General features: G+C 44.2%; 1 protein-coding gene across 2 annotated transcripts in view; it reads left to right on the plus strand.

The window, feature by feature from the left end:
- The window catches only part of LOC141742460 (deubiquitinase DESI2-like), a 59,756-nt gene that overhangs the window by 17,623 nt on the left and 16,608 nt on the right, over window positions 1–25,525 (plus strand). For both annotated transcript variants that reach the window (XM_074584818.1, XM_074584819.1), the window contains exons 2-4: window positions 18,636–18,708; window positions 20,059–20,152; window positions 21,339–21,480. In XM_074584818.1, the coding sequence (XP_074440919.1) occupies window positions 18,636–18,708; window positions 20,059–20,152; window positions 21,339–21,480 (309 nt within the window). The remainder of the gene's footprint in view (window positions 1–18,635; window positions 18,709–20,058; window positions 20,153–21,338; window positions 21,481–25,525) is intronic.

Consider the following 25,525-nt stretch of genomic DNA (forward strand, 5'->3'; position numbering starts at 1 on the left):
GAAGCACCAATCATCTTTATAACTTTGACAGGTGGCAATGGGGCAGGGAGGGGAGGAAGAGATTCAGAGAATTGTGTGGGTGGTGAAGAAATTAATCCTAATGAATTGGAAGAGCAAATCCACAGCGGGCAGAAAGCTTTGGATTTCTGCCCTGCTGGATATGGATAAATGCAAGAGAATCCCTTTTGCATGCAAGAGCTAATTGGGCAATTACAATATAATCTCAAAACCTTTGCTTAAACTGTATCCTGACTATCAAAGCATGAGGCAGATTCTCTTCCAGTGGTTCATAAGGCTTGCCCAGAGTCTTTCAGGCGTGTGTTTGAAACAGGTCCTCTTTTATCTTTCCCTCTCTTCTGGGAAATAAAACCTCTGTTACTTTTTTTTTTTTTAAATCACTATGTTATGATGGGAGAACTCATTTACAAGCCTTCCTTTCTATGTCTTCATTCTTCACACAGAAGAACACACGAACACAAGAATGGCAAAACTGTCTCAGACCAAGGGTCCATCTAGTCCAATATTATTGGACTTCCCTCAGTGCCTACTTGTGGCCACTACTGGAGACAACGGCACGAGAATATAATCTACAACTTTCACAGCTTCCAAACATTTTCAGCTCTGGGGCTTCCCTGAGCTTGACCTCTGTCTCTTTACTAATCCTTGATGACTCTTATTGCCATTGAGTTCTCTTGAACAAATGTAACCTTTTGTGTCAATATCCCTTGCCAGGGAGTTCGCAGGTCTACCAGCTAGTGGTGAAAAGCCAAGTCTTTTTTTATTTATTTTTATTTTTTTTTATAGCTTCCTTTTGGTAGGTTTAATATCTGACTGAAAAGTCAATTCCTACCTACTTTTTTCATGGCACCTGCAGAACCCCACCATATCTCTTTGTCTCATGACTAGTTACATCCTTAAAGACCTTTTCTGAAGAATGTAATCGAAATTTTTGAAATAAGTTAACTATGCCAATGAGATCACTGATTTCTCCAAATACCAAGAGATGGGTGTCACAGGACCTCCCCTCGCAGAAGTCACATTGACCCTTACCCAAAAGATCACATTTATTGTCTGTTAATGCTATCTTTTTGTTATCACTTCTACTAATTAACACAGTCTAGATGCCAGCCTTGCAAACTGGTAATTTCCTGTCTCTCATGTTGGACCTCTGTTCTGAAGATTAGCATTACAGTTGCTACCTTCTGTTGCTCCGTTCACAGAGACACTTCACATGAGAGTCTGCCTATGACCAGTAGTAATTCAGCTGTTCTGGCCCTGTGGTTCCTCTGTTACTCTTGGGTAAGTCTTGTCCTGCCCCTGGGATCCTCCAGGGCCAATTCTGTCTGCCTGTATCATACACTCATCCATGTCAACTTTAAACAGAGCTTCTTCTGATTTCCTCACTCTTCCTACTCCTTCTACAAAAATAAAAGTGGGACAATCAGGCATGGGAACCTCACCAGTTTTCTTCTGGTGGAAACATGAAAGCTCTGATGCAAAAATTTAATCTATTTTCTCTGCAACAGCCATGTCAGGTCTGAGCTCTCCTTTTACAGCTTTGCTATCACTTGGCCCCACAGACTTGACTTTCCTGACATATTGGAGGAAAGATTGAAGAAATAACTAAATGTTACTGGAGAGGCTATCCTTATCTTTTTAGGTCTATCTAGTGACAATGTCTAGTGACATCTGCTTTTGAAAGCACAGGGTCCTGAGACAACTTGGATGAGAAACGACCAGTAAGAGAGCTCTCAGTCTGCAGTGCTCTCTGCGAGATACCTTGGGGGTTTTCCCCAAGGTATGTGAATGTGCTTGAACTAAGCTTTGAGTGCTGCAATGCCAAGTGGTTCCACACTCTGAAGAAAAGGAGTGTCTAGGTGCTTCCTGAAGCTTGGGTGCTTTTAAGGCTTTAAAACTCAAGACTGATTCCTGTTTACTTCAACCATCTTCCAAAGGCTCACTTGTGATGTGAAACGTGTTATTCTCTGTCCCGTCTCTCTGCTGAACCTAGTCGGTATTCTTTCTCTCGAAGGGAGTGTTTTTCTTTAGAACTGGCACCAACGCAGCGACTCAGCATCAGGCTGGTCTTGCTCACATCCGTCGTGTGTTGCCATCTCATCAGGCAGATGAAGAAGAGACTGTGCCTTGCTTGGATGGAGTTGGAAGGGAAAGCAAAGAAGGTATTTGTGAGCACAGATGCCTAAACCCCAATAGTATTAGCATTCAAGTGAGGTAGCAACCATGGCTACAAGATTACACAAAATAGAAATGAAGCTCGTGTCACAGTGTGTAGTGGTTTTTTACAAAGAGAGAGGAAGAAGATGCATTGGGAGCTAGTATAAACCAGCACTGTTTTCACGCTTGGTTACCTGGAAATTGGTGCTGCTGAAGGGTAGCAAACCAAGCTGTGTATTTCTTCTCATGGTTCACAATGTACAAATGCTCTTTGGAGGATAAGGTAAGCTGGGAGAGAGTTTAAACATTTGCATCTTCTGTAATGAACTTGCTGAAGGAGGCTGTCCTCTGAGCAGGCTGACTACTGCCACAGAAAGCATAGGCATTTCTAGGGATTCGTCAGCACTCCGGTGCAAGCGACCATGTTCTGGAGGAGGATGGTTAGGAGAAAATTGTTCCCATAAGGAGACTGGCCAAGGACAAATCTACAGTGCTGCACCTTTGGTGCAATACTGGCCCTGCTTCTAGGCTTGATTACTAAAATGGTGTGTGTGAAAGGAGGCTGATTTTCAGTCTATCCATGGTTGGCTTTGTATGGACTCTTGGGCGTGTTTGTTTATCGCTAGCAGGACACTTCATGTAAGCCAGAGTGTTAAATGCTGCTGTTCTCTTCATTTTATACATACAGAGTGTATTTATGTTTGCACATGTGATGCATGAGCATGTATATCCTATTTGCTTGTGCAAGTTTTACCCGTGTTCTCCTGTGAAATGAGATAACGCTCTCCTGCTTACAGCATGCTAGTGTCTGCCTTGTCCTGCTGTTAATGAATTATTTGTGATACCAACTATGAGCACCAGCCATGAACTGGGATTCCACTATATTTCAGGAAGACACTTTATAAAAGAGAACAAGAGAGACAGTTCTGGCTCCAAAGAGTTTATGAGGTACTTTTCATGTAGATTTGATAGGATGTGTGCAAACAGCAACAGGTTTATTAATTCCATCTGGTGACCCTAACCCTTTCCAGGATGAGATCTCCCACTGATGCAAGCATTCCTTTGGCCATAATGTCCGGTTGACTTTGTTTCCTCTGTGAAGTTTTATACTGACTATTTTTTTTTCTCATTTTGGTCTCTTTCAGTAAGAGAGGCTGAGCAAGATTTTTGAGGTGTTAAAGTGAAGTGCAGTAAAATAAATTACATAAATGGTACTGAACTCATACTTCATAGAGCAAATGGAAGTTTCACGTAACATGAAATATATCAGGCTGGGCTGCTGATCTTATTTGTTTGATGAATCTGTTTACCTCTTGCATGCATCCATCTAACTTGGGAGAAGGCAGATATATGGAGTGGGAACTGAATGGCCTCAGACCTATCCATTCATCACTCGCATGACTTTCATTGCTGGAGTGTCCAGATACTCCCCTGTTATAGGAATAGAAATCTTTCTTTTCTCTTGGTCTGCAGGATAATTAGCTTAATTTATATGTTATGACCATTTGTATTCCCTAACTTGCAAGAGTCAACTTAAAGGAAAGCAACTCAGGAGAACTGAGATCCACATCTCTTGTACATCTCTTGGGGGAGTTGTGTCCATATATAAGCTGAGCCTGATTGTATGGAGTTCTGCTCTTGTTCTCCTGCCCTATGGATCACTCTGGAAAGACTGTGGTGATTTTTTTAGGTCACTGGTGGGTGAGATTTTTGGGTGAATATGGAATATGACTTATGTGTGTAGTGTCCTGTTATTAGGATCACGGGCTCTTATTTTTGGTACTAATCAAAATGGGGATGTGCTTGGAGTGTGCTGCATCACTCCTAGAAATGAGTTACAACCCGCTCTTGAGAAAGGTGGTGAGCCATTGTCAGCTAGGGCTGAATAAGGCCTTGTTTTCTTACAATAGGTATCTGGGTATCTAGAAGGCTCTTAACAGGGCCAGACCAGGGGGATAGTTTAATCTGAGAGCAGATGTCTTTGATATTAGAGGATGTTGTGAGCTAGATGAAGCATTTACAGTGCTTACCTCTTTCTCCTACATTAGCCTGGCCACAGTTCGGATTAGATGTCTACTCTGCATGCAGGATAATTTTTTGGCAGATCTCTGAGGCATCTGGCAGACAATACCATTTCCATGCCGTGGTACAAATGTACAACCATTTCTCTTTTCACTAAAATAAACAGGAGCCAATATGCAATTGCAGAATCTAATGGATTTTTATAGAAATAAATACAAATGGGGGGGAGGAAGGGGAAGGAATGTTCCCAGTGCAACCTGCTACATAAGGCAAATTTTCCTCCTTGATCTTACTAGTATTTCCTTATCTTTCCTCTTCCCCTTCAAGCCCTGATCTCACTGGGTGCGTTTCAGATGTGGAGATACTGAGATGCATGTCCATGGAGAAAAAGCGGTTGGTAGAATCACTGGGGTCATTTCAGGTCTGTTTCTAGATGTATGCAACACCCAGTGGGCCAGCACGGAAGTTTTGCTTTAGCACAGGTGTAAAATGATTACTGTGCCCAGAGGAAGGGAAATATTTAGGGCAGCCTGGATGATATTCCAATGCTGGCCTCATACATGCTGTGCTGTTTGGAGGGCGGGGGCAAGGAGAAATAGGAAAGGAGAGATCTTGTGTTTTCCAGAGAAGCTGCGCTGGCATGTTTGTGCCTCTCCCTGTGCAGGGGTGTGTGTGACCCTTGGGAGAAGCAAGCACAGAGGCTGTCCCTTTGAAGGGACAAACGCCCACATTTTAATCTGAAATGGTTTTCACCCAAAATGGTATCGTAATGGTACTAAGTGCTGATGATTTGTTGCCAGACACTGCTGCTAACTGTCATCTCTGTCTTTCAGCAAGGGATGGCTATTAAATGGTGTTTCAGAGCTGCGTGTCCAATGCTGCTCATTAAATAAAGACAGTGGGAATCCTTAGGGAAGGGAAAAATTAATAAAAAAAAATCCCCTGAAGCCCCCAGACAAACCAGAGAAGAGAACATTACATCAGAGTCATTATGATACTCCTACAGCTTTTTAATTTTTTCCCAGCCATCGTGGCATGCTGCATATATTAATCATTCTGTTGCGTTTTCATGGGGGGGGGGGAAGTAACCTTAAAGCAGTTTGTCGGCATCCAATAGCTAAATGCTGACAATCGGAAATGATTACTCGTTTCCAAAACTATTAGTGGTTAGTATCTTTGGTCATTTTAAACAGTGCTAAAATCACTCAGTATAGAAGCCCTTGGGTCATGGGTTATAAACGAGTTTCTATCTGAACTTCCCTAATTGCTATTTTTGTATCAGTTTTTTGCTTTGTAGAAGATAATTATTCCAACAACCCAATTTGGCATTGGACTAGGTTATACAGCTACCCCTTCTTTAGACAGTTCCCTTCTCAAGGAAATGATCCTTGCATGACTCTTATTATCTTCTTCAGACCAGCAGAAACTGGGTTTTGGGGAGAAAGTATATTTGAATCTCTATGGCACAACAGTATTTTATCATTGCTGTATGCAAGTCCCTGGCTTTCTGTTTTATCCCTTAAATTCTAATATGGAGACATCACTGCAATGCGATTCTTCAGTAATTGTGCTGGAACAGCAGAGAGAGTGTATGATTATGGCAAAAATGCATTCATGTCCTTTTTCTTGTAGGAAAAGATAATGTAGAGAGATGAAACCCTGTGTGAAATTGGCACTGTATTTGAAGAGTTTTATCCAAGACAGGGAAAAGCACTGTAGGGAAAAAAGAACAAGTCTCTAGCTGAGGGAATCTGTATTTCCCAGTATTCTTCGAAGCTAAGCTGGTTAGGCACACTGCCAGTCAGGCATGGCCCCTGGAAACTCTCCAGGAAAAAAAAATCTCAGCTCACATTGTGAAAGGGTTTCCCCCATCCATGCTGGAGAAAAGATTCCCCTTCTCACAAGCTTAGAGACAAACATTTATTTCTTTGTTTTTGCAGTAGCAAACTAATGTCAATGGCACATGGCCAATTTCTATCATGGGCACTGTGAGGTGTTTTGAACAGGTGCCACCAAAGTCAGCACAAGAGTAGAGATTCCTCAGGTGCAAGCAGACCCTACCCCGATCTCTTCCGATGGTGCTGCTGTTGGCTCACAGGACGGACGCAACTGGGCTTGGCAAGTGAGTGAGAATGAGACAGCAAGCAAGAATTTACATGCCTATATGACATCTAAGTGTTGGACTGGATTTTGGCCTTATATAGCACTTGCATGGGCAGAAGATCTGTGGACTGTTACTTTCTTTTTTATTTCCTGTAGGGATCCAGATTCGCTTGTGCGTAGGTTTAACTCCTGTCTATGGGGTGCTATTGCTACCATTAGGAACCCCAGGGTAAGGCCTATGTCCATGGACTTCCAGCAGCAAATGGTCAGTGCTGGAAAGTAGAGCTGGGATCTCTGTCTCTATTGGGAATTCTCATTATCTGACCATGGAGCCCACCTGTTCTAGCTGTAGTGGAGGGTGAAGGTCTTGCATTCAGATTGCTGATACTGATGGTTTTGAACACTTCTGGGTAAATGTGAATTTGAAGAATTTGCAGGATCACAGTTTTGAATTTAGAATGTAGTACCATCCTGGGGAAATTTTAGTTTTGGCCTGGTCCGAAGTAAATGTGTTGTATGTCTATAGCAGAGCAGGGACTATGAGCTTCACAAGTCCTTGTTTGATGTCCTAGCTGTGAGATTGTCCTCCATCGGTAGTTTGTCTATGGATGTTTGAACATGCTTCCACCTCCTGTTTGAACCCAAGATTTTTTTCCCTGCCTTCTTTTGTGCAATAATTTTCTTTCCTTTAAAGCCTCTGTGCCTTTCATTTTTAATTTTTTTTTTTTTCTACTGAAGATGTCAGCTTTTGTCTAACAAATGTAAGCCTGCCAGCCTGCAGATTCCTTTGAAGTAGTCTGCTGTCTCCCCTGGGTCTCTGCACAACTGGTTGAAAACAATATGTTATTGTGCTCTGCATTAACGGGATGGAACAAAAGGACTATTTATTCCATTGCTTGGGATGTTCTTGGTCCTTCTGTGACATCACAAAGGGACTTCTTATCCCTTTGTGACGGCTGTAATTACAATGACTTTGTTGTTACCTCAGTCTTCATGTAGGAACTTGGCAGACGTCAGAAGTTGTTTCAACTAGTTTCTTATACTTTCTTGGTATAAAGAGAATAAATGTCCCTGCGTTGTGTATCTAGGAGGCTGTTGGCCTTGGTGAAAGCATTGAAGAACTGGGTTGCGATGCAAATATAAGTACAGCGTTGTCAATAAGAGGTTTGACTCTTAAGGCTAGAACTCATCAGGAGACAGTTCAAACTGAAAAATCACAGCTGAAACTTTCAAAAAGCCTTTTCCATATTCTTCTTCTCTAATTCTGTTTGCCAAGTAGGGTGCCAGTTTTTCAGTAGGTTATAGCGTCTTTGACAAAGGAAGCCCCTGTGATATCCCTTTTCAGAAGAGGAGTTGTGGTGGATCAGCCTCACTCCTTTCCACTTCAACAAACCTCTTGACAGTCCTGTAGATCACTTCTTTTTGGTAGGCAGTATGGAAGTGTTGTTGGATTGTTAAACTTTGATCCAGGATGTTGAGCTTATCTCTGCTCCCAAGTCGCTGTGTCTTCATAGTCATAGCACAGCCTGTACGCTGGTATTTTCTTCCCCTACCCCTAAAACAAAGAATGTCTCCCTGCTTCACACAAATGCGGTGAGGCTTACCAATATAATGCTTGTAAAGTATTTTGAAATCCTAGGAAGAACTGCAAAGTAGAGAAGCAAAGTCTTGTTGAATCATCTGATCCGAGGACCTTAAAAAAACCCCAAAACAAACCTTTGAGTATATCTTTAAATTTATAGAAAGTGTATACCTCAGTAGTTGCCTTCTTTGCCATAGGAACAATCTTCAGCCTCATGGTTTCCAGAATAGCAATTCCTGAGTGACTTTCCCCTCTAGTATTACATCAGAGAGGTTTACTTCTCCAGGCACAGGCAAAAAGCCAGGTGATGATGAACGTGCACACTCTCTCTCTTCTCACACACACACACACGTTGCTTTGTTTCTTTTTGGTTTTTAATTCTTTCATCTTTACAGAAATTTCTAGCTCTGAGTCAAGCTCGATTCCTGGTTCCTTACGCTTGGTAGTCATCTCTCAGAGCTTTTCTCCCCACTCCTGTTCTAACCACGGCACAGTATGCCTTCAGATGGCAGCACTTAAGGGAATGTTCTTGCCAGAATAAAGTTGAAAGTGACCTGCATGCAGCTGATCAAAATTTTCAAGATCATATCTCTGACAAGACGGACTTTATTGTTAGTCTACTGCATGCCATACCTTCAGGATAGCCTGGCACTTTGGAGATGATTCTCCCTTCCCCTACCACTGACTAGATATGGTTTGGAGGAAAGGCAGACTGATCTTGGCAGGTAAGCAAGCTTTATGATATGAAATGAGGATTGAGTATGTTTGTCTGCATCACCTGGCAGGTCTGAGTAACTGTCAGAGAATAACAGAAAGAAACACCATCCAGGAACAAGAGCAGACGCTGCAGTCGACCAAGCCATGGAGCTCTGCTCCTTGTTAACAGGATGAGCAGACAGACTTCTTTTTGTTGTAAGTATTAATTTTCTCCCCCAAAGGCTCTGATGGCTCTACCTCTGAATTAGATCCTGCAGAGCAATACTTTGTTCTCGAGTTACTCACGAATGGAGACAGCATAGTGGAGGGTGTTTCAAACTACTGTGTTTCAAACGATGCTGAAGTTTGAAAGACATTAGAATGTTCTCATTACAAACCTGGGAAGAGATCCCACGAAATCTTCCCTTGGTGGTCAGGCATGGATTATTGATGTGCCTGAGCTGGCAAAAAAGCAGGTATTTGTGTTTGGCCAGGCAGAAGCACCTTAAGAGAGAGCAAGCCAGTGCAGAAGAATCAGTATCATATTAGTATTTTGCTACGATGGGAGAGAAATTGAGGAACGTGAGCAGGGATCTAGATGAGCCCTTGGTAGAAAAGTCTTAACTGCCAGTTTATTTGATGGCATGGATCTCCCTCAATCTCCCCTGCTGGAGCTGTTTACATGTGCATGCATCACTTTGATGGAGAAGTTATAGTTAGTGATTAGCGTGTTCATCTTCGATATGACAGGCTGAAGTTCAAAACCCTACTACCTATCTGCCAGAGCAGAGAGACGGACTGTGCTTTTTCACACTTCAGGGACATGCTACAGCTGTTAGGCAATCACACCTTCTGTGGAGGGCTTGGGGTGCATGTTACTGCAGCCTGATTCTCTGATGAAAGGCAGATGCTTTGGCCTAGGCAAGATTGGTATGTAGACTGGAGTGCACTTCCAAAGGATGCACAAAATGTCTGTTTTCCCTCTGTAATGCTGGACATCAGGAGAGGGCTAATCTCCTCTTTGGAGAGAACAACTGGTAGTGATCTACAGAAGCCAGCAAGGATCCTTACCATCATGGAGAAGGAGGTGTTAATGTTCCTTTGACAGGAACCCTACTCCCTGAAACGCTTTAAAGACAGGTTTGTGGCTCACAAGGCACATAGGTGCGCAGGGTCTGAAATATGCTCAACCGAGGATGTTAACAGCCTCCTAGACATTAGCAGAGGAAAACATTTCAGACCATTCAATGCTCTGTCCTGCACAGGCACACTAAGGCTTTCTTGATATCTGGCTTTCAGTCATACAAATGTTTTCTTATGCTTTCTTACTGCCGGGAAACTTCTACATACTTATCCAAAGTCTCTCTTCTTTTCAAGCTGAGTATGTTACTCCCACTTGAATCCTTTCGTATTGTTCTTAAGAAGTCTTCTCCCATAATTCATGTCAGCCCTTCAAATGTTTGCAAATTTGTCATCTGTAGTCTTTGCTTTGCCAAGCTATTAACTCTTCTGAATTAATTCTCTTATAAGTCAGTCTCGCCATTTCCCTGATCATTTTGCTGCTGTTCTTTTTGAATACCTCTTAATTTGTCATTGGAAATGTATCTAAGGGAAAGGCATTGGCACTTTGCTAAGTCTATAACACATCCAAGTTTCTCAGGCACATTCCCTGCGTAAGTACACTTCAGTGTAATCCTACAAATGGACACTTATTTTTTCTGGCTCCATATACTTGAGATTAAGATTGTACATGAAGGTTGTCAAAACTAAGGAGATGCAGCATGTGAAGTGGTGTGCAATAGCATGGATGGACCTTCTGCAGGGCTGTTTATGAGACCACTGTCTGGGACAGGCAGTTGCCGCTGGCACACCCTGCTCCCATCTCCAGCAATTCCCCCTCAGTGATTTCTGTTTGATGGCCACAGTCCCACCCCAGCCCCTTCCGCGGACGCCTTCAGGCACAGTCAGGACTGAGGTTAAAGGAAGAAGGTGGAGGTTGGAAAAATGGCGTATTGCTTTTCATAGGGCACAAGAGGTCTACTGCAAATACCGTGCTATGTACACAGACACTCAAGCTGGGCCATTAGTGTCATGACTGGTGTGACAAACCCTTGGGCTGGTGGATTAACTTGTGCTGGCATCTGTGTGAACTTGCCAAGAGAAGAGACTGGGATTCATTCTGCAGGGACAGAAAATAATTGCTTAATTTAGCCAGCCAGTTGCCCTGTCTCTCCATTGGTAAGGCAGGTTTCCCACTCAAGCCGTGAAACATAGGTTGGATGAGTGTTCACTCTCCCCAGAAACAGTCAACTGTATTTGATGCAGAGCATTGCCTTCTGAATAGCAGGTCACACAAGCGTTTGGCTCAAGGCAAAAGATACACAGTGATAAACTTCCTCCCTGATGTGGCTGCAGGAAGGAAGCTCTTCTCAGGACAACACCTGCTGATAGTGCAACAGGGTGGAACGGTGATGGAGAAAGAGACCTCAAGTAATACCAGTATATTGACCTAGGACTGTGCCTGCCCTTTTGTGGGATGAGGCACTGGAAACGATGAAGGTATCCCATTCTCACAGCTAAACCTTGTTTATGATTTTTAAATAAAATATTCAGAATACACTCAAAAGTTAACTGCTGAAATGCATAGTTTGCTTTCTGCAGCATGATTAATATTTTCTTCCGTCCTGCTATTCTTCCAGTAAAATCGCATTGCGTCACAACACTGAAGCATAAGTAGATTTCCAACTCTCCCTCAGCAGCAGCATCAGTTTTTAATCCACATATAGCATTTTAGAAGCCACTGAAATAAGCTCTTTATGCTTCATGATTGCGAAGACTTTAGTGCTGGCTCATGCATCAGGCAATGCAGAAGCATATTACAATGTCTGAAAAGTCACAGCGACCTCACAAGAAATTCCTTGTGAAGAGGCAGCTGAAGGATGTATTTAGCCCAGCTTGAGAGGAAAAGATCCTTTGCAGAGCAGAACCTGGCTGAAATAGAAGAGCTGCTGAGACAGGGCTGGCTGTTGCAGTCCTACAAAGCTTGGCCCGTCGTTCCACTCAAGGGTGCAGTTGAGCATCTTGCCTTATGTCTCTTCACTTAGCATTTGTGGGTTCACGTCAGGGAATATGTTTAGCAGTATAAGCTGTAAATTTCAGGCTGTCATTGCCCAGGAAATTCCCTGTCTATTAGTGTGTATTAACATGAAGGGTGAAGGGCTGTCCTGGGCAGAAGTTCCTTTCATTCAAAATGCAGTGGAGCAGAGTCAGTTGCATGCCAGGAGATGCCTTGTCTTTTTCTTCTTTCTGTAATGTGACTGTGCTCCTCAGATGTCTATTTTCCAGTCCTGGTCCAAGTTGAAGTGTCCCAGTCCAAATCTGAAGAGGGGCCCCTGACTGGGGTCCTTGTATAGCCCTACATCCCTGCTTCATCAGAGCTACATCAAGCTCTGGCTGCATTGAACCTGCAGATTCCTCCGTACTTGTGTGCTGTCCTGGAAGAAAACCTGTAGTTTCTCAAGTTTTGATCAGCTCTGCCAGTTGGGTTGTTTGCAAACACGCCAATGCCCACAGTCTGGGAACTGTTTTTCTTGAGGCTTGCAAGTTGGAGGTTGAGCCTGTTTGTAAACAGAAACCTGTTTACTGTGGTATTTTGTTTCTTTAATGCTACCTGGCATTTTAAGTGAAAGTTAGCCTACCTGTCTAAATCAGGTGCTTTTGTCTGATTGCATTTGGAGTGGCCTGATGAGCTCTCACACCCTGGTCGGTGACTTGCAGCTTGATAGCTTTTGCCAACAGCAAAGAGGAGCTGGCACAGGAGGCGATGCCCCAGCCAGGAAGAGTTGTGTTCTGCGTGTGCTGGGATGAGCACCACCCAGATAGCTTTTGCCAGGTATGAAGTACCAAAGACAGGCCTGTGTCATCTCTCCTCAGTACTCTGTTAAGCTTCTTTTTCAGTTGCTGTTCTGCCCACATGCATTTAAATCCTTTCCTGCTTAATCTGTATTCACAGTATATTAGAAAAATAGCATTTTAGGCTTGGTTAATGCACAAGCCTTGGACCTCTGGAGAACTGAGTCTAAGAGACACAGGTCACACTGAAATGAGCTTGGGTCTCATCCAATTGCTAAAGAAAACTTACTAATAGCAGCCACGCGGTATAATTTGATGTCATTCCACATGATAGTGAGTTCTTATTACTGGAGCTCCAGGCCAGAAGGGGTGAACAGCAGAAGGACTGAGGCTCATTGGCAGAACTGTGTGTGTGCCTAGGGCTGTGGGACATAAGCGAGTGCTGCTGCAATATGACTGAAGCACCCTGGCAAAGAACTGCGGGAAGCCCCCTGTCCTGCATGCCTGTAGTTGAGGTAATGCTTCCTTCACCCCTGCAGGCATTACTCAGGGAATGAAGTTTGCGATCTGCTTTGTACTCTCTTCTTCCACCACTGTGGGCCCAAGGCTCTGGATCCTAGTTCAGAAACATGTATTGGGGGAAACTGAAACTCTTCTGAAGTTACTGACCATATAGGGCTGGGATTTTACTCTCCGTTTTCCTGAAGTGATGTTCTCTAACTTTCCCTTCTAGTTTTGTCTTTTGTGCTCTCATATTTCACATCTGGATCAATGCATCTCAGAAAATAATGCTGATGTTCCCCGTTGTTGTGTTGAGCCTTAACATTGCAGAGGATTTTCCTGGTGTTTGAGATGTGATAGATCAGTGCATCTATTAGTACACACACTCCTCTGCGTGTTTTCATGAAGGCTGCCTAGGTAAGCTGACCACAGGGGCCAAGCACTGCTAATCCCAGGACAAAGCCTCTGGGAAAAGACTTTACACGGTATATCTAATAAAGGAAGAGGTGTGAAGAAATACACCTTGCCAGTCTAACTCCTTTCATGGAGCGCACTTGTTAGCAGCTGGAGCCCTGGGTGTCCTCCATTTAGATTCGTTGAGCCAAGGGTCTCTTCTGTGGTGAGCCAGCTCCCCTGTCCTACAGAGAGAAGACATCGTCTCTATAAAGGAAAGCTTGGTGATATACTGTGTGTCGTGGCTCTCAAAGAGGAAAGGATTAAAATCAAGTCCAGGTGGTAGGGCAGAGAGTCTGTTAGCGGATCTATGTTGTCAGGAGTGCTCCACGATCTGAAAATTCGCAGAGAGTGAGGTGATTTGGTCATTTCCTTCAGTCCCTTAAATGCTCCTTGCTCACTAGCAACGTCAGAATATCTTCTGACATTGAAAGCTCTCATCCCACTTTTGCTGTTTCTTTCCTTCCTTCTAGAAGTAAAGCTTTGCCAGTTGATCCACGGCGGGAAGAGGGTGGGGGGGGGAAATAATCCTACTGGTTTATATGCAAATGGTGCTTTGAGAGGAGATATGCTTAATTTAGTTACTGATTTATAATCTGCACCCATCCTTGGTAAAGGTGTCTTGTTCAAAGTAGTGTGTGGTCATACATGGACATCAGAACAACCAGACTAGCTTAGACCAAAGCTCTATCTAGCCTGGTATCCTGGCTCAGATGGTGACTTTGTGGGATACCGAGTGAAGAGCAGAAGAGTACGGCAAGGATCTACGACACCGAGTACTCAGAGTTTGCAGCTATTTTCTGAAATCAGATTTGTTTAGCAACTCTCAGTGGATTTCTTGTCTATATGTTCACACAGATCGTAAGAAAGGATGGGTTAGTGTCTCTTCAGTAATGGATGGATCTGGTGGAGTGGAATATCCAGTCTGTATGGGGGCGATAAACGGAATGTTGTGTAGTGTGTTGACTGCTCAGAGAAAGTAATATCTGAGACAGTCATGGGGGTGGTCTTGTCTCCAGCCTCTAGGGAACTGGTTAGTTAAGCTGCTCAGCACAGTGATGCAGGAAATATTTTGGTGACACACCATGGAAAATAATGGTCAGAAGTAGGGAGGAAAAGAGAAAGTTAGTGACAGAAACTTCAGTGTTACAGTATGGTATTAATTGATGGTAGAAGTTAGTGGTTACATGGATGGGCCTCTCCTGTCTGGAAACCCGTGCTTCTGGTAGGAGTTCCTAGGAACTCATGCTCTGCAAAGTCCCAGGACAATATAATCTGCTAGTATCAATCCATCTGCTTCTCCATCCTAGACCTGCCAGAGGCATATCAATATAATGAAGCTTTTTAGTTTCCTTTCTGGAAAGTTAGGACATAGTTCACTGTCCTGGTGAGACTTTCACTTCTACCTCTGTAAGAAAGATGAAGTGAGTAATACAACAACTGGCTCAGAGTATCTCCCAGAATCTAAACTAGCTCACCAGACACTTTGGTCTCTGAATGAAACCAACCAGGAAATCAGGGAAGGCTTGAATGAAAACTGGAAAATTTCAAATTCTACTTCATCAGGGACCTGCATTAAAAGCTTTTAACTGGTACACTATAAACTCTAAATAAGAGGAGGTTCCTCTCTGGGTTTGAATTTTGAGTCCTGGGCTATCTGCTGCTTTTGCGAAGCAGCTGCAGTCTGGTTAGCTTTCCTCCCTTCCTCTCTTCACTTCTGAGCTGTTCTCTGTCTCCGTTAAAGATGGAAATGAGACAGAATGCTCCAAGTCCCTCTGTGTAGGGTTTATGGCATGACTTTGCAGGCAGTATGCGATGCAGGCATGAATCACAACTCCCTTTAAGACACTGCTGTATTCGATTCCCTGTCTCTTTCATCTGACTCGGAACAGGCTGCAGATTTTTGTTTTTAATCTAAGCAATAACCAATTTACTCCAGAGATGAGTATTTGCTGACTGTTGCTGCTGTTCTTATGCTCAGAATTGCAAACCCCTTGGAAAATGCGGCCAGCTTGTGCGTGTGTGTACAAACCTGGTTTCAAATCTGGCTTGAACTCTCTCTTCCAGCTCAGCAAATGACTGACATGTTCACTTTAGCATAGCTTCCTCTCGAGACAAGCCGTGGGCTCTGCCAAAGTGCCGTGAGGCGTTCGCTGCGTGTTCAGTCACACACCGGAGGCAGATTCTGCGGCGCCCTGGAGACAGGGGTGAGATGAGGACAGTAGCAGCCATGATTCAGAGCTGCTTTGCATTTTGGTCTTGCTAGTAGATAATACTGAAAATTTTTATTTGCAGCGAACCAAGATGCAAATCAGATCCCACTTCAATAACACCCTTGTGTTATTGAAGTTATTTGAAAGAAAAGAAAGTACTAAACCAGTACAGCTTGTTCAGTTCAAATTCAGGTATGGCTGAGGTTGTTGCAGTTCAGTTCACGATAATCATTAAAGGGATTCATAGTGAAAAATACACCATTTAAATACAGACATGTTCATGTGATGGTCACAACACCTGGTATCAGCCAGAGAATTACTTTTGCTCATCTCTTCTTTATCTCTGGTGGGGCCTCCTCAACAGTTGTGTTCCCAGAGCTGTCCTGCAGCCTGGCTCTTGGCTCCCTCAGTTGGGCAGGGTGGGCTTTGGGGGCTGTGGCTCTGTGCTGGGAGCCAGAGGGGTGCAGGCGGATGGGGGACAGGGAGGACTTGTGTTCTGACACTGCTGCACACATATGAGGTGAAGGGGTCTCTGTGCATTATTCGAACGTGGTAACGAGGAGAGGTTTAGTTTTCCCTGCTTGTTTGCTTATTTGTTGTTTGGATCCAACCCAAACTTTAACATGGAAGAAGAAAAAGCTATAGCTGAAAGTGGCTTTCAGTTTAAGTTTCTTGTTTGAAGTACAAAGCCTGATGCAGAGCGGCCTCTGCAGAGACCCTGACTTTGATAACTGGCAAGAGCATTTCTAATTTAAAATGTCTCCCTTCTCTTCCTATTAGTTACTCCTCTAAGCAAAGCAACTGGCGTGACCTGGGCATGTTGTGCTTGTATTGTTGCTGTGAGACAATAGCTCAGCCTGAGGGAAGAAGACAACCTACTTACCATATCCTCTGGGAGCTGTTACAGAGGGACTCTGTAGAAACTACTGTTTCTCCGAAGCTTACTGAGACTGTCTGAGAGCCTGAGGAGTTAACCCATGAGATTTGGGAGATCAAAGAACTGAACTGAGGGCTATATATGTCTGTGAGAGACAGGCTTTGGTCTCCTCAGCAGAGGTGGCTGGTGCCATATGGGCTCCTGTATGCAGCCTCCATCTCTGTATCTTCTTCCCTGGTCAAAGTAGGGATATTTCTGCTGCAGAGGACAGGGAACAGAGATCTGTGGAGAAGGGCAGCAGAAGGCAAGGGCACATCATGTCCCTAAAGACCAAGCATGGTGTTCAACAGAGGGTTCACACTAATGTGTGAGCAGAGGTTGAGAACTACCTGACCTAGCTCCAGTCTAGTGGTCTGATGTATCCTAAAAACAAGAGTTTGCGTAATTCAGGTGAAGAGGTAAGTGGAGGTTGTACAAGGTCTGAAGAGAGCAGTGCCCAGGGGTCCAGCTAGGGTCAGGTGGTTTGCTGGCTTCCTGCAGTAATACATCGTTTGTGATACCAAAACTCACACAGAACAAGAAGCATTACAGCATTGTCTGGAGGGAAAGGGAACGGCTGTACTGCCAGAAACAAGCATTTTGGGGTGCATGGTTTAAGGCCATGCATTAAGTCAGGCTTGGGACTGCACTTTTCATATCAAAGCTACTGTGTTTTTCCACAGTAGCACTGGTCTCACAGAAAACATTTCTAGGTGATTTACAGAGCTACTGCAGTCATCAAAAATACATAAGCAAGCAGTGTGAGGGAAGTAGATGGAGTATGCCAGACCTCTGGTTACCTGACAGCAGAGGGGTTCTCACCCATATCGTGGCAGCTCAGTGACACCAGACACTAGGGAAGGGAAGGTGCAGCTTACTCTGGCTCCACCAGAAGCAGCTATCAGACCCAGAAGAGAATTTTAGCTGTATCAACCTGTCATGTCATTGTATGGGGAAAAGTGAACAACACTCACTTTTCTTGCGCTGCTTGATTCAAATAAGAATTCAGTTTCTCTGAGTTACTAGAGATGCATCTTCACTGCACAGTAGCCGTAAGTGAACTGTAAATATACCAGGCATGGGCAGTTTCCACTCGCTGCCTGAAAACGTCATTTCTGTAGCAGCACAGCTCTGCAGCTAACCTAATAAATACTGGGGCTGAGCAGGGCTAATTATCTCCAATGCAGCACTGCCCTGGCGTGGCTGTGCAGCTTCCTGCTCCAGAATTAGCTTAGCTGGGACTTGGTTGGGTGTCTGCACTGTCCTTCATGGTATGGTGGAAATAGTGAGCAGTGCTTGCTGGAGGAGTGTCACTTGCGTGCACCAGACTGCAGTATTCCCCTGCTCCAAGTGTACCAGGGAAGTGCTGGACTCCAGAGCGATGAAGTCACTTAACAGCTCCTCTTGAAAATTTGACTTGGCTGAAGTTGTGGTCACCTTGGACCTAATTTTGGAGCAGCAAGCCCTTGTCCCTTCTGAAAACACTGCTTCATAGTATATGGTGTCTCTGAGTAAAATGTTGACTAGCATGCTCAGAGCTTCTTTTTTTTTTTCTATAAAGCAGTTACGAATGTCACGTAGATAATTACTTAACGGTGCTCCTCTTGACCTACAGGAGGAATGTATCTCTGTATCTAAGATCTCATTGCCTACAAACAACCTAATGAAAAGTAGATGTTGGGAGGTGATGTAAAACGGTGTGTGGAAAACATATGGAGATTCTGTAACTCAAGATTTTGAAGATCAGAGAAGATGAGTAGATTGGTAAAACTGGCTTAGTGTCAGCTATTTAAATGAGAAGACAGATAATCACACATCCCATAGCAACTGGGTTTATGCAGGTTCGGGTCCAGTTATATCTTAATACAGGGAAATTCCTTACGTGGAAAGGATTAGATGAGCATCTTTTGGAGCGTTAATCCCAGCCATCTGTATAAACACAGTGCCCACTTCTGTTGGTCTATAAGGAGTCTCAATTTGTTTGTCTCAGGGTAATTTCAAAATCACTCTTGTCCTTAAGAGAAGTTGGCCTGAGGACAGGAGATGGGGGATATATCCTAGGCCAAGATCGTGTGTTTCTTTTCCACTAATGCTTCCAAATGTGGCTTTTGTCTTACTGTAGTACTGGATAAATGAATACACCTCCACCTTGGGGATTGGTGTCTTCCACTCTGGCATCGAGATCTACGGCAGAGGTATGAGGTATTTCCTTTTCACTACCTGCAGAATACGGGGACAACTGTATGGCTAGTCTGATATGGAGCAGAACCCCAAACTTACAACTTTTGGCACGGAACGTTTTTGAGAGTGAAAAACTCAGCCAGTTCTCTTTTAGAGTCCATTGTGGAGTCTAACAGGAACTTGTGCAGTTCTGTCATGAATCATGCAGCTGTTCTTGCTTTCAGTATGTAACTCCAGCTTCTATAGCTTGTACAGGTGTGTAGCAGGATGGCAAACAGGAGGGACCAAGCAATGTTGGAAAGCTGTTCTGCAGTGAAGGAGAGGGAGAAAGAAGGGGAGAAAAGGGGGAGGGAGAGGAGAGGTGCCTCAGTGGTTGTCTTGAGACCTACCTATGCATGTTTGTGTTAATTCCCTGTCGGGGTAAATTTGTTTTGCAGTAATTATTTATGAATGTCTATGGTCTAGAAATCTTGGAATCTGGATTTCCAGATCTTGGCAACTGTTCTTTTGAAACAGCAGAGTTACAAGGAAAAGAAAATGTCGTGTGAGACTTTTGAAGTGGTCTGGATGGGGCTGAAGCTGATTAGAGCACCCGTTGCAAAAGGTGCAGTCAAGGCATCTGGGAAAACAGCTGTAGGGCAGTGAAGGACAGACTAGCATCACAGGCTTTCCGTTTCCCTCTTCAACATTAAATGGCAATGACTTGGGATATCTCACTCATGGTATTTTTAGCCAGTGCCATGCAGCAGACAAAACCCCTGGGGTGCCATGTTCCATCTTGAGCACAGGAGCTTTCACAGGCTATGCGAGATGCCCTGTATGACACCATGAGGTCCACGGGCTGCGTTTCACAGGCCGTGCAAGATGGCCTGTATGACACGGAGGGACCTCCTGGCTTGACCTGCATGCTGAGGCAGCGGAGTGCAATCGGCTTGGCTTTCTGCAAAGAATTCCCACTTGTTGCCTGTAAATCCCTCTGGAATAAGATTTGATTTCTCCCTAATCAGAAAAGGCTTCTTCCAGCTCAGCACCACCACTGACAGCGTCTCATAGTTTGTCTAGAGGCCTCCACCACAGAACTTTCCCCTGAGAGGAAGCCACCTGTACAGGCAAAGAGACAGACTCGGGGAGTTTTCCTGGCACTGTGGGAAAGCAGTAGTGTTAGCATGGAGGGAGGCTGTGAGGGCATCCTCAGGCTGATAGGTAACGGGACAGACAAAATGGCTTTCAGTATCTGGCTGAAACAGATTTTGGCAGTAGCCCAGCCCCTGGTGCTGATGCTGAACCGCGCAGACAGCTGCCATAGACTTTTTCCTGCCATTGCGTTCATTCAATTACTCACAGTCTGTTTCTTTTCTTGTCAGAGTTTGCCTATGGAGGGCATCCCTACCCTTTCAGTGGGATTTTCGAGATCACACCTGGCAGCGCGGTAGAACTTGGCGAGACCTTTAAATTCAAGTAAGGGCCCTTTTCTACATCTTCCCCTCTGCCCCTGGTAGCCATCGTTGTAGAGGGAGCAGGGAAGCCCTCTCCTCCGGGTGCCCCTTTCCCTCTCTTTATAAGCGCCCTCACTGCCTCCTTTACATGATCCTGGTTCAAAGGCAGCCCTGCAGGGATTTTGGAGGTGGATAAAAGAGTGTGTACACCAAACAGGGAACAGTGCTGAACTGTGTTTGGCTGGGTTTAAAAGCATACCCACAAGTGAACGCGGTTCTCTTTTCCCATTTTCTTTGTTTTCTGTGCTCCCAGTTTCACTCGTCAGCAAGAATGGGAGTAGCTGTGTGTTACACAGAGCCAGAGCACATGGGGGAAAAACAAACCTGAGTCTTTTTATGAGTATCACCTATTTGTGGATACTACACAGAGTACCAGAAAGCATCTCCTGTGTTTATCGCTACTTTGTCACAAGGGACAGACCAGTTGCTAGAGGAGTCTGAGAGGATGCTGCATGAATGTGTTGTTCGAGGAGCTCAGTCTGTGGGGCTGCGGGTCAAGGAACTGCCCATGGCAGGTGGGGCTTGGCCTTCCCAGACTGACAGTTTGTGTTGAGGGTTGTTGGAGACTTTCAGAAGAACGAGAAGCAATAGGTTTCTGCATAAAGTTTTCAGTCTTCTCCTTCCTGGCCCGCCCCATGGAAACCCTCTCAATCATGAAAAAACCATCTCCTCTGTCCTACTGGAAATTTCTATTGTGGGATAATGGGCAGAGTGGGAGCAGACCCCCAGAGCTGAGACTTCCCTGGTGGTGAGCAGGAAGCTCTTGGGGCTGTTGTCTGTGCTGTAACCTGCTTTGTGGATGAGCTGGGCATATTACTGTGCCATTTTGCTAGTGAGAGTCTCTGATAGCCCCAGGTATGCATGCACATGTTTTAAGCCTGTCCTTAGAATCATAGAATAGAATTGCCTAGGTTGGAAGGGACCTTTCAGATCATCTAGTCCAACCATCAACCTAAATCTGACAAAAACCGTCACTCATCTAAACGATATCTCCAAGCACTATGTCTACCAGTCTTTTAAATACCTCCAGGGATGGTGCCTCAACCACTTTCATGCCAATGTCTGACCATTTCCTTTTCCCTGGGTATGTATCACTCTCTTCACCGTGTCTTTCCATGTTTCCTGTTCTGTTCTCTGTTTTTAACTAGAGAATCCATTGCCTTGGGCACCACAGACTTCACAGAAGAGGACGTGGATAAGATTATGGAAGAGCTGGGGAAGGAGTACAAAGGAAACGCATACCACCTGATGCACAAGAACTGTAATCACTTCTCTGCTGCTCTGGCTGAGGTGGGCACAGCTATCTCTTATTTGTATTTTTTGCTGCTTCAGATCTGTCGTAATGCTCACAGAAATGGAACGGGGGTCAGCACAGCCCGCCAGGCCAGAGCTCATAGCCAAATCTCCTGTCTCTGCTCTTAATATTTATGGGAGCCCTTTGCTGTCAAAAGGGCTGGGATCAGGAGGTATGGATGCAGCAGGTTTACCACACATTTGGTCTAAACTGTGTGGGAAATTTGGAGTGCCTGCATTTTGATTCACTGAATAGGCTTCCTGTGGCAGTAATTGGAAGGACAGACCTGGCTAGCATGCAAATGCGTATCATCTTAACAACAAGCACAAATAACCCTATATGGTCTGCAAAGGAATAAAAATGGCTTATCGGTGTTATGCAAACAAACATTTGCAGTATTTAAGAAGTGGATGTCCCTTTTCCTTATTTAGTGTGCACCATCCAAAACCCGTTTTAAAAAAGTATTGATTTTCTCACAGACGTATTTCTTTGGTGCTTACTCATTTTCATGTTCACAAAAATACTGTGAGTTATAACAGAGGCGTTATTTCTCCTCAGAGAGAATTGAAGCACAGAGAAGCACAACTTTATCTCGAGTATCTGCTAATTTGGGATGTTTGATTTTCAGTTCCCAAAGATTTGATTATCTGGGGGAAGCTGCCTTCCCCCTCATCCCCTAGATGACACGTTTAAAGGGTGTTTCAATTAAGGTGTGAGTATTCAGCACTTGTGGAAATCTGAATTCAGGATCTTGACCCAGTGCCAGAAAAAGATATGAAAAGCGCAAAATGGAAGTGACCTTCCATAAAAACTGTTTCTGTGTTTTCAAAAGGTGTTTTATGGGAAACGTGAGGAGAGAATCCCATCCTTCACAATAGATTTCAACTGCTTTAACAGTGAAAGTTTCATTTCTCTTTCTGGAGTCCTCATCCTCTTTCATTACACATCTCTCATCTTTCTTCATCATATGTGGTAAGAGTCCTACGCAAATAACCTCTTTTGCCAGAAGGGTCCATTCATTCCCCAAATAGGCCTATTGGGGATCTTGAGTGAGGTGAAATCCTGTAGAAATAATACTGTATGATTTTGTAAGAAAAATGTCTAGTGAATCTGTGAACCAGCAATTAATTTACAAGGGACCTGCTTAGGCTCTTAGGATAACCAGTTCTCTACTGGTTTCATCCTTGCTAATTAAAGAAAGAGAAAATGACTGATTCCTTTCTCTAAATGTTATCAAATAAAAATAAACAGGAAGGAATTGTATTGGTACAAACAGAGAATGAAGTTTCAAGCAGTACAGTAATCAGATCAATGTTAGCCACACTACTGTTTTGGAGTCAAATAATCAAATTACTACAGCAGAAAATGGGAACTTCGCAAATTATGAAGGAAACCCAGGAGAAAGCTATGTGATTATTAGCAAATGCTAAAAAAACCCCCTTTACCTGCAGCAATGAAATAAGGTCATTGCTTATTACATTCTTTGATATGTAAAATTTCTGTCTCATGTCCAAGCCATAAGCTCAAAGCCGTTTTTCCTTCATCCTGCTGCTAGATATCTCTGAAACCCTCACTGCCCTTTCCTTGTCCAACCTTACAAACACAAGTCAAATAAGATAGATCTCAATAAAAACCTACTAACATATTTGAAATTTTGCTTTCAGTACACCTTCACTGAAGATCTTTACGGGAATTGAATTTAGGGTTGCATTTTCCTTCAAGAGCTTTTTTTGTGGATTCTATGTGCTCCTTCACTGCCCCGTAACCTGTCCAGATAATAAAACAAAAGCCTAAATGGCTAGTTCTGACACTTCAGCTCCCAGGAGCAGCATTTACTCAGGATTTAGGTCACTTTAAATAAACCTTTCATAGTCAAGCAGGATTTCCTGTTGTTTCTCTTCACGTATGCCTGTGTTTATTGCCCCTCTCTAAAGTATTAAAAATGCAAAACCGGAGAAGGTGCACTTCAAATTCAGGAGCAGAAGGCCCTGGATGGTCTCTAGCATCAAGACACGGAAAATAGGAGTTGAAATTCTTAAAGAAATAGCTGGTGTTGAGACACTAAGCAAACATCCTAGCCATTCAACACGCCTCAGTCAGCAACACGGGAAATACATGTGTCAGGGACATGGGAAATACATGCGTCAGGACAGGGAACTGCTGGAGAGGGTACAGCAAAGAGCTACCAAGATGATTAGGGGACTCGAACACCTCTCTTACGAAGAGAGGCTGAGGGATTTGGGTCTCTTCAGTCTGGAAAAAAGATGGCTGAGGGGGGATCTTATCAACACTTATAAATACTTAAAGGGTGGGTGTCAGGAGGATGGGGCCAGGCTCTTCTCAGTGGTGCCCAGCGACAGGACAAGAGGTAATGGACACAAGCTTGAACATCGGAAGTTCCACCTAAACATGAGGAGGAACTTCTTTACTTTGAGGGTGGCAGAGCACTGGCACAGGCTGCCCAGAGAGGTGGTGGAGTCTCCTTCTCTGGAGACATTCCAAACCCGCCTGGACGCGTTCCTGTGCAGCCTGCTCTAGGTGACCCTGCTCTGGCAGGGGGGTTGGACTAGATCATCTCCAGAGGTCCCTTCCAACCCCTGCCAGTCTGTGATTCTGTGTCTGCCCTATGGCAATCACTGTGTACGGAGCTGGGTGAGAAGTAGCACAACTTATCTTGGGATGCTTCTGACCTCTTGGAGGAAAGACGGCTTGAAATCTCTTGAGACAGAACCTGCTTGAATGGAAAGCAATTAAATTTTTTATTCTCATTTCCCAACATCTGAATGCTTGTTTAACTTTACAGCTTTAGTGTTTGGTTTTTTTCCCTTGCTGTAGTTCCCATTAAAACAAAACAACGCAAAAATCACCACATTAGGAAGCTCCAGGCCCTACTGTGTAGGGTTATAAGGTGCAGCTTTATAGCACGCAGAACGTGCTGACTACGTGATGAGTGGCTCTCAAGACCGTGTAGATATGTCACCACAGAGGGCAGAAAACAACTGATTTTTGTGCCCTAAAACCAATTCTGAGATGAGTCTGCTTAGTGTTTATACTGCCCTTTCCTTTATGCGTGAAGCAGCAATAATAATAATGACTAGCCTCTGTTTAAGCATAGCCATGTTATGTGGCAGTTAAAGACAGGAAACTGGAAAAAGTATTCAAAGAATTAAAAGAAAAGGCGTAAAAATTTTGTTCAACAGAATAAAATTGCTCACTGGAACTGGGATTTAACTCCAGCCACACCAAAAGCAGCCAAGGATTTTCAGTGAGTATAAATTCTTGGTCTCTGTTGCTGTAGCCCAGCTGAAAGGTGATGCTATAAGTACTGCAATGCCTTTTCACCACAGAGAAGGGTCAGGTTGGAGGCTAACTTTTAGCATGAAAGACGGAATGACCAGCTCTGCTTCCTGCGGCCCTTTAGGTCTTTCTGATCATGGGCATAAGCAGATGTGGTGAGTTCAGGAGATGGTTGTTCTGAGCCTCCTGGGTAATGCCAGGCAAGTCACATCCCTGCTCTGTGCCTAAGTATCCCTCCTTGTATGCTGGATTATTTCTTTCCTTCAAAAAAGGCTCTGAAATCTTTCGATGAAAGCTCTCTCATCTGCCAAGGTTAATTAGCTGGTTTATGGCTTGTATTGTTCTGTATCAGCATGCAAAACCAGAGCTAGAGCTTTATAGCCATGTGGTGATGTATCAGTTAATGTGTGTTTACACAAATCTGTCTGTCAGGCCTTGAGATTTGGCTGTACGGCCATGTGCTAGGTACCTGTGTTTGGCCGCCTGAATTTCCTCATCTGGCTGTGGGCTTGCTGGTTAGTATCCATTCAGATGTTGCCCTGGTGGCTGGCCCATGGGTTGGGAAGATACCATCTGGTCACACAGAGTGAGGGCAGATGCAGCGACGTGTCCTGCTGTCTGAGGTCACGATTCTGCAGAGGGAATGGGAAGGAAGTATAAGGCTGGCTCTCCCTCACAGATCAGCTTTCTCAGCGTCACACTGTGAGACAATGTCCACGTTTCCCATTGCCAGGACCTGAGAGC

Source organism: Larus michahellis, chromosome 4 (genome assembly GCF_964199755.1).
Source record: "Larus michahellis chromosome 4, bLarMic1.1, whole genome shotgun sequence".
NCBI lineage: Eukaryota > Metazoa > Chordata > Aves > Charadriiformes > Laridae > Larus > Larus michahellis.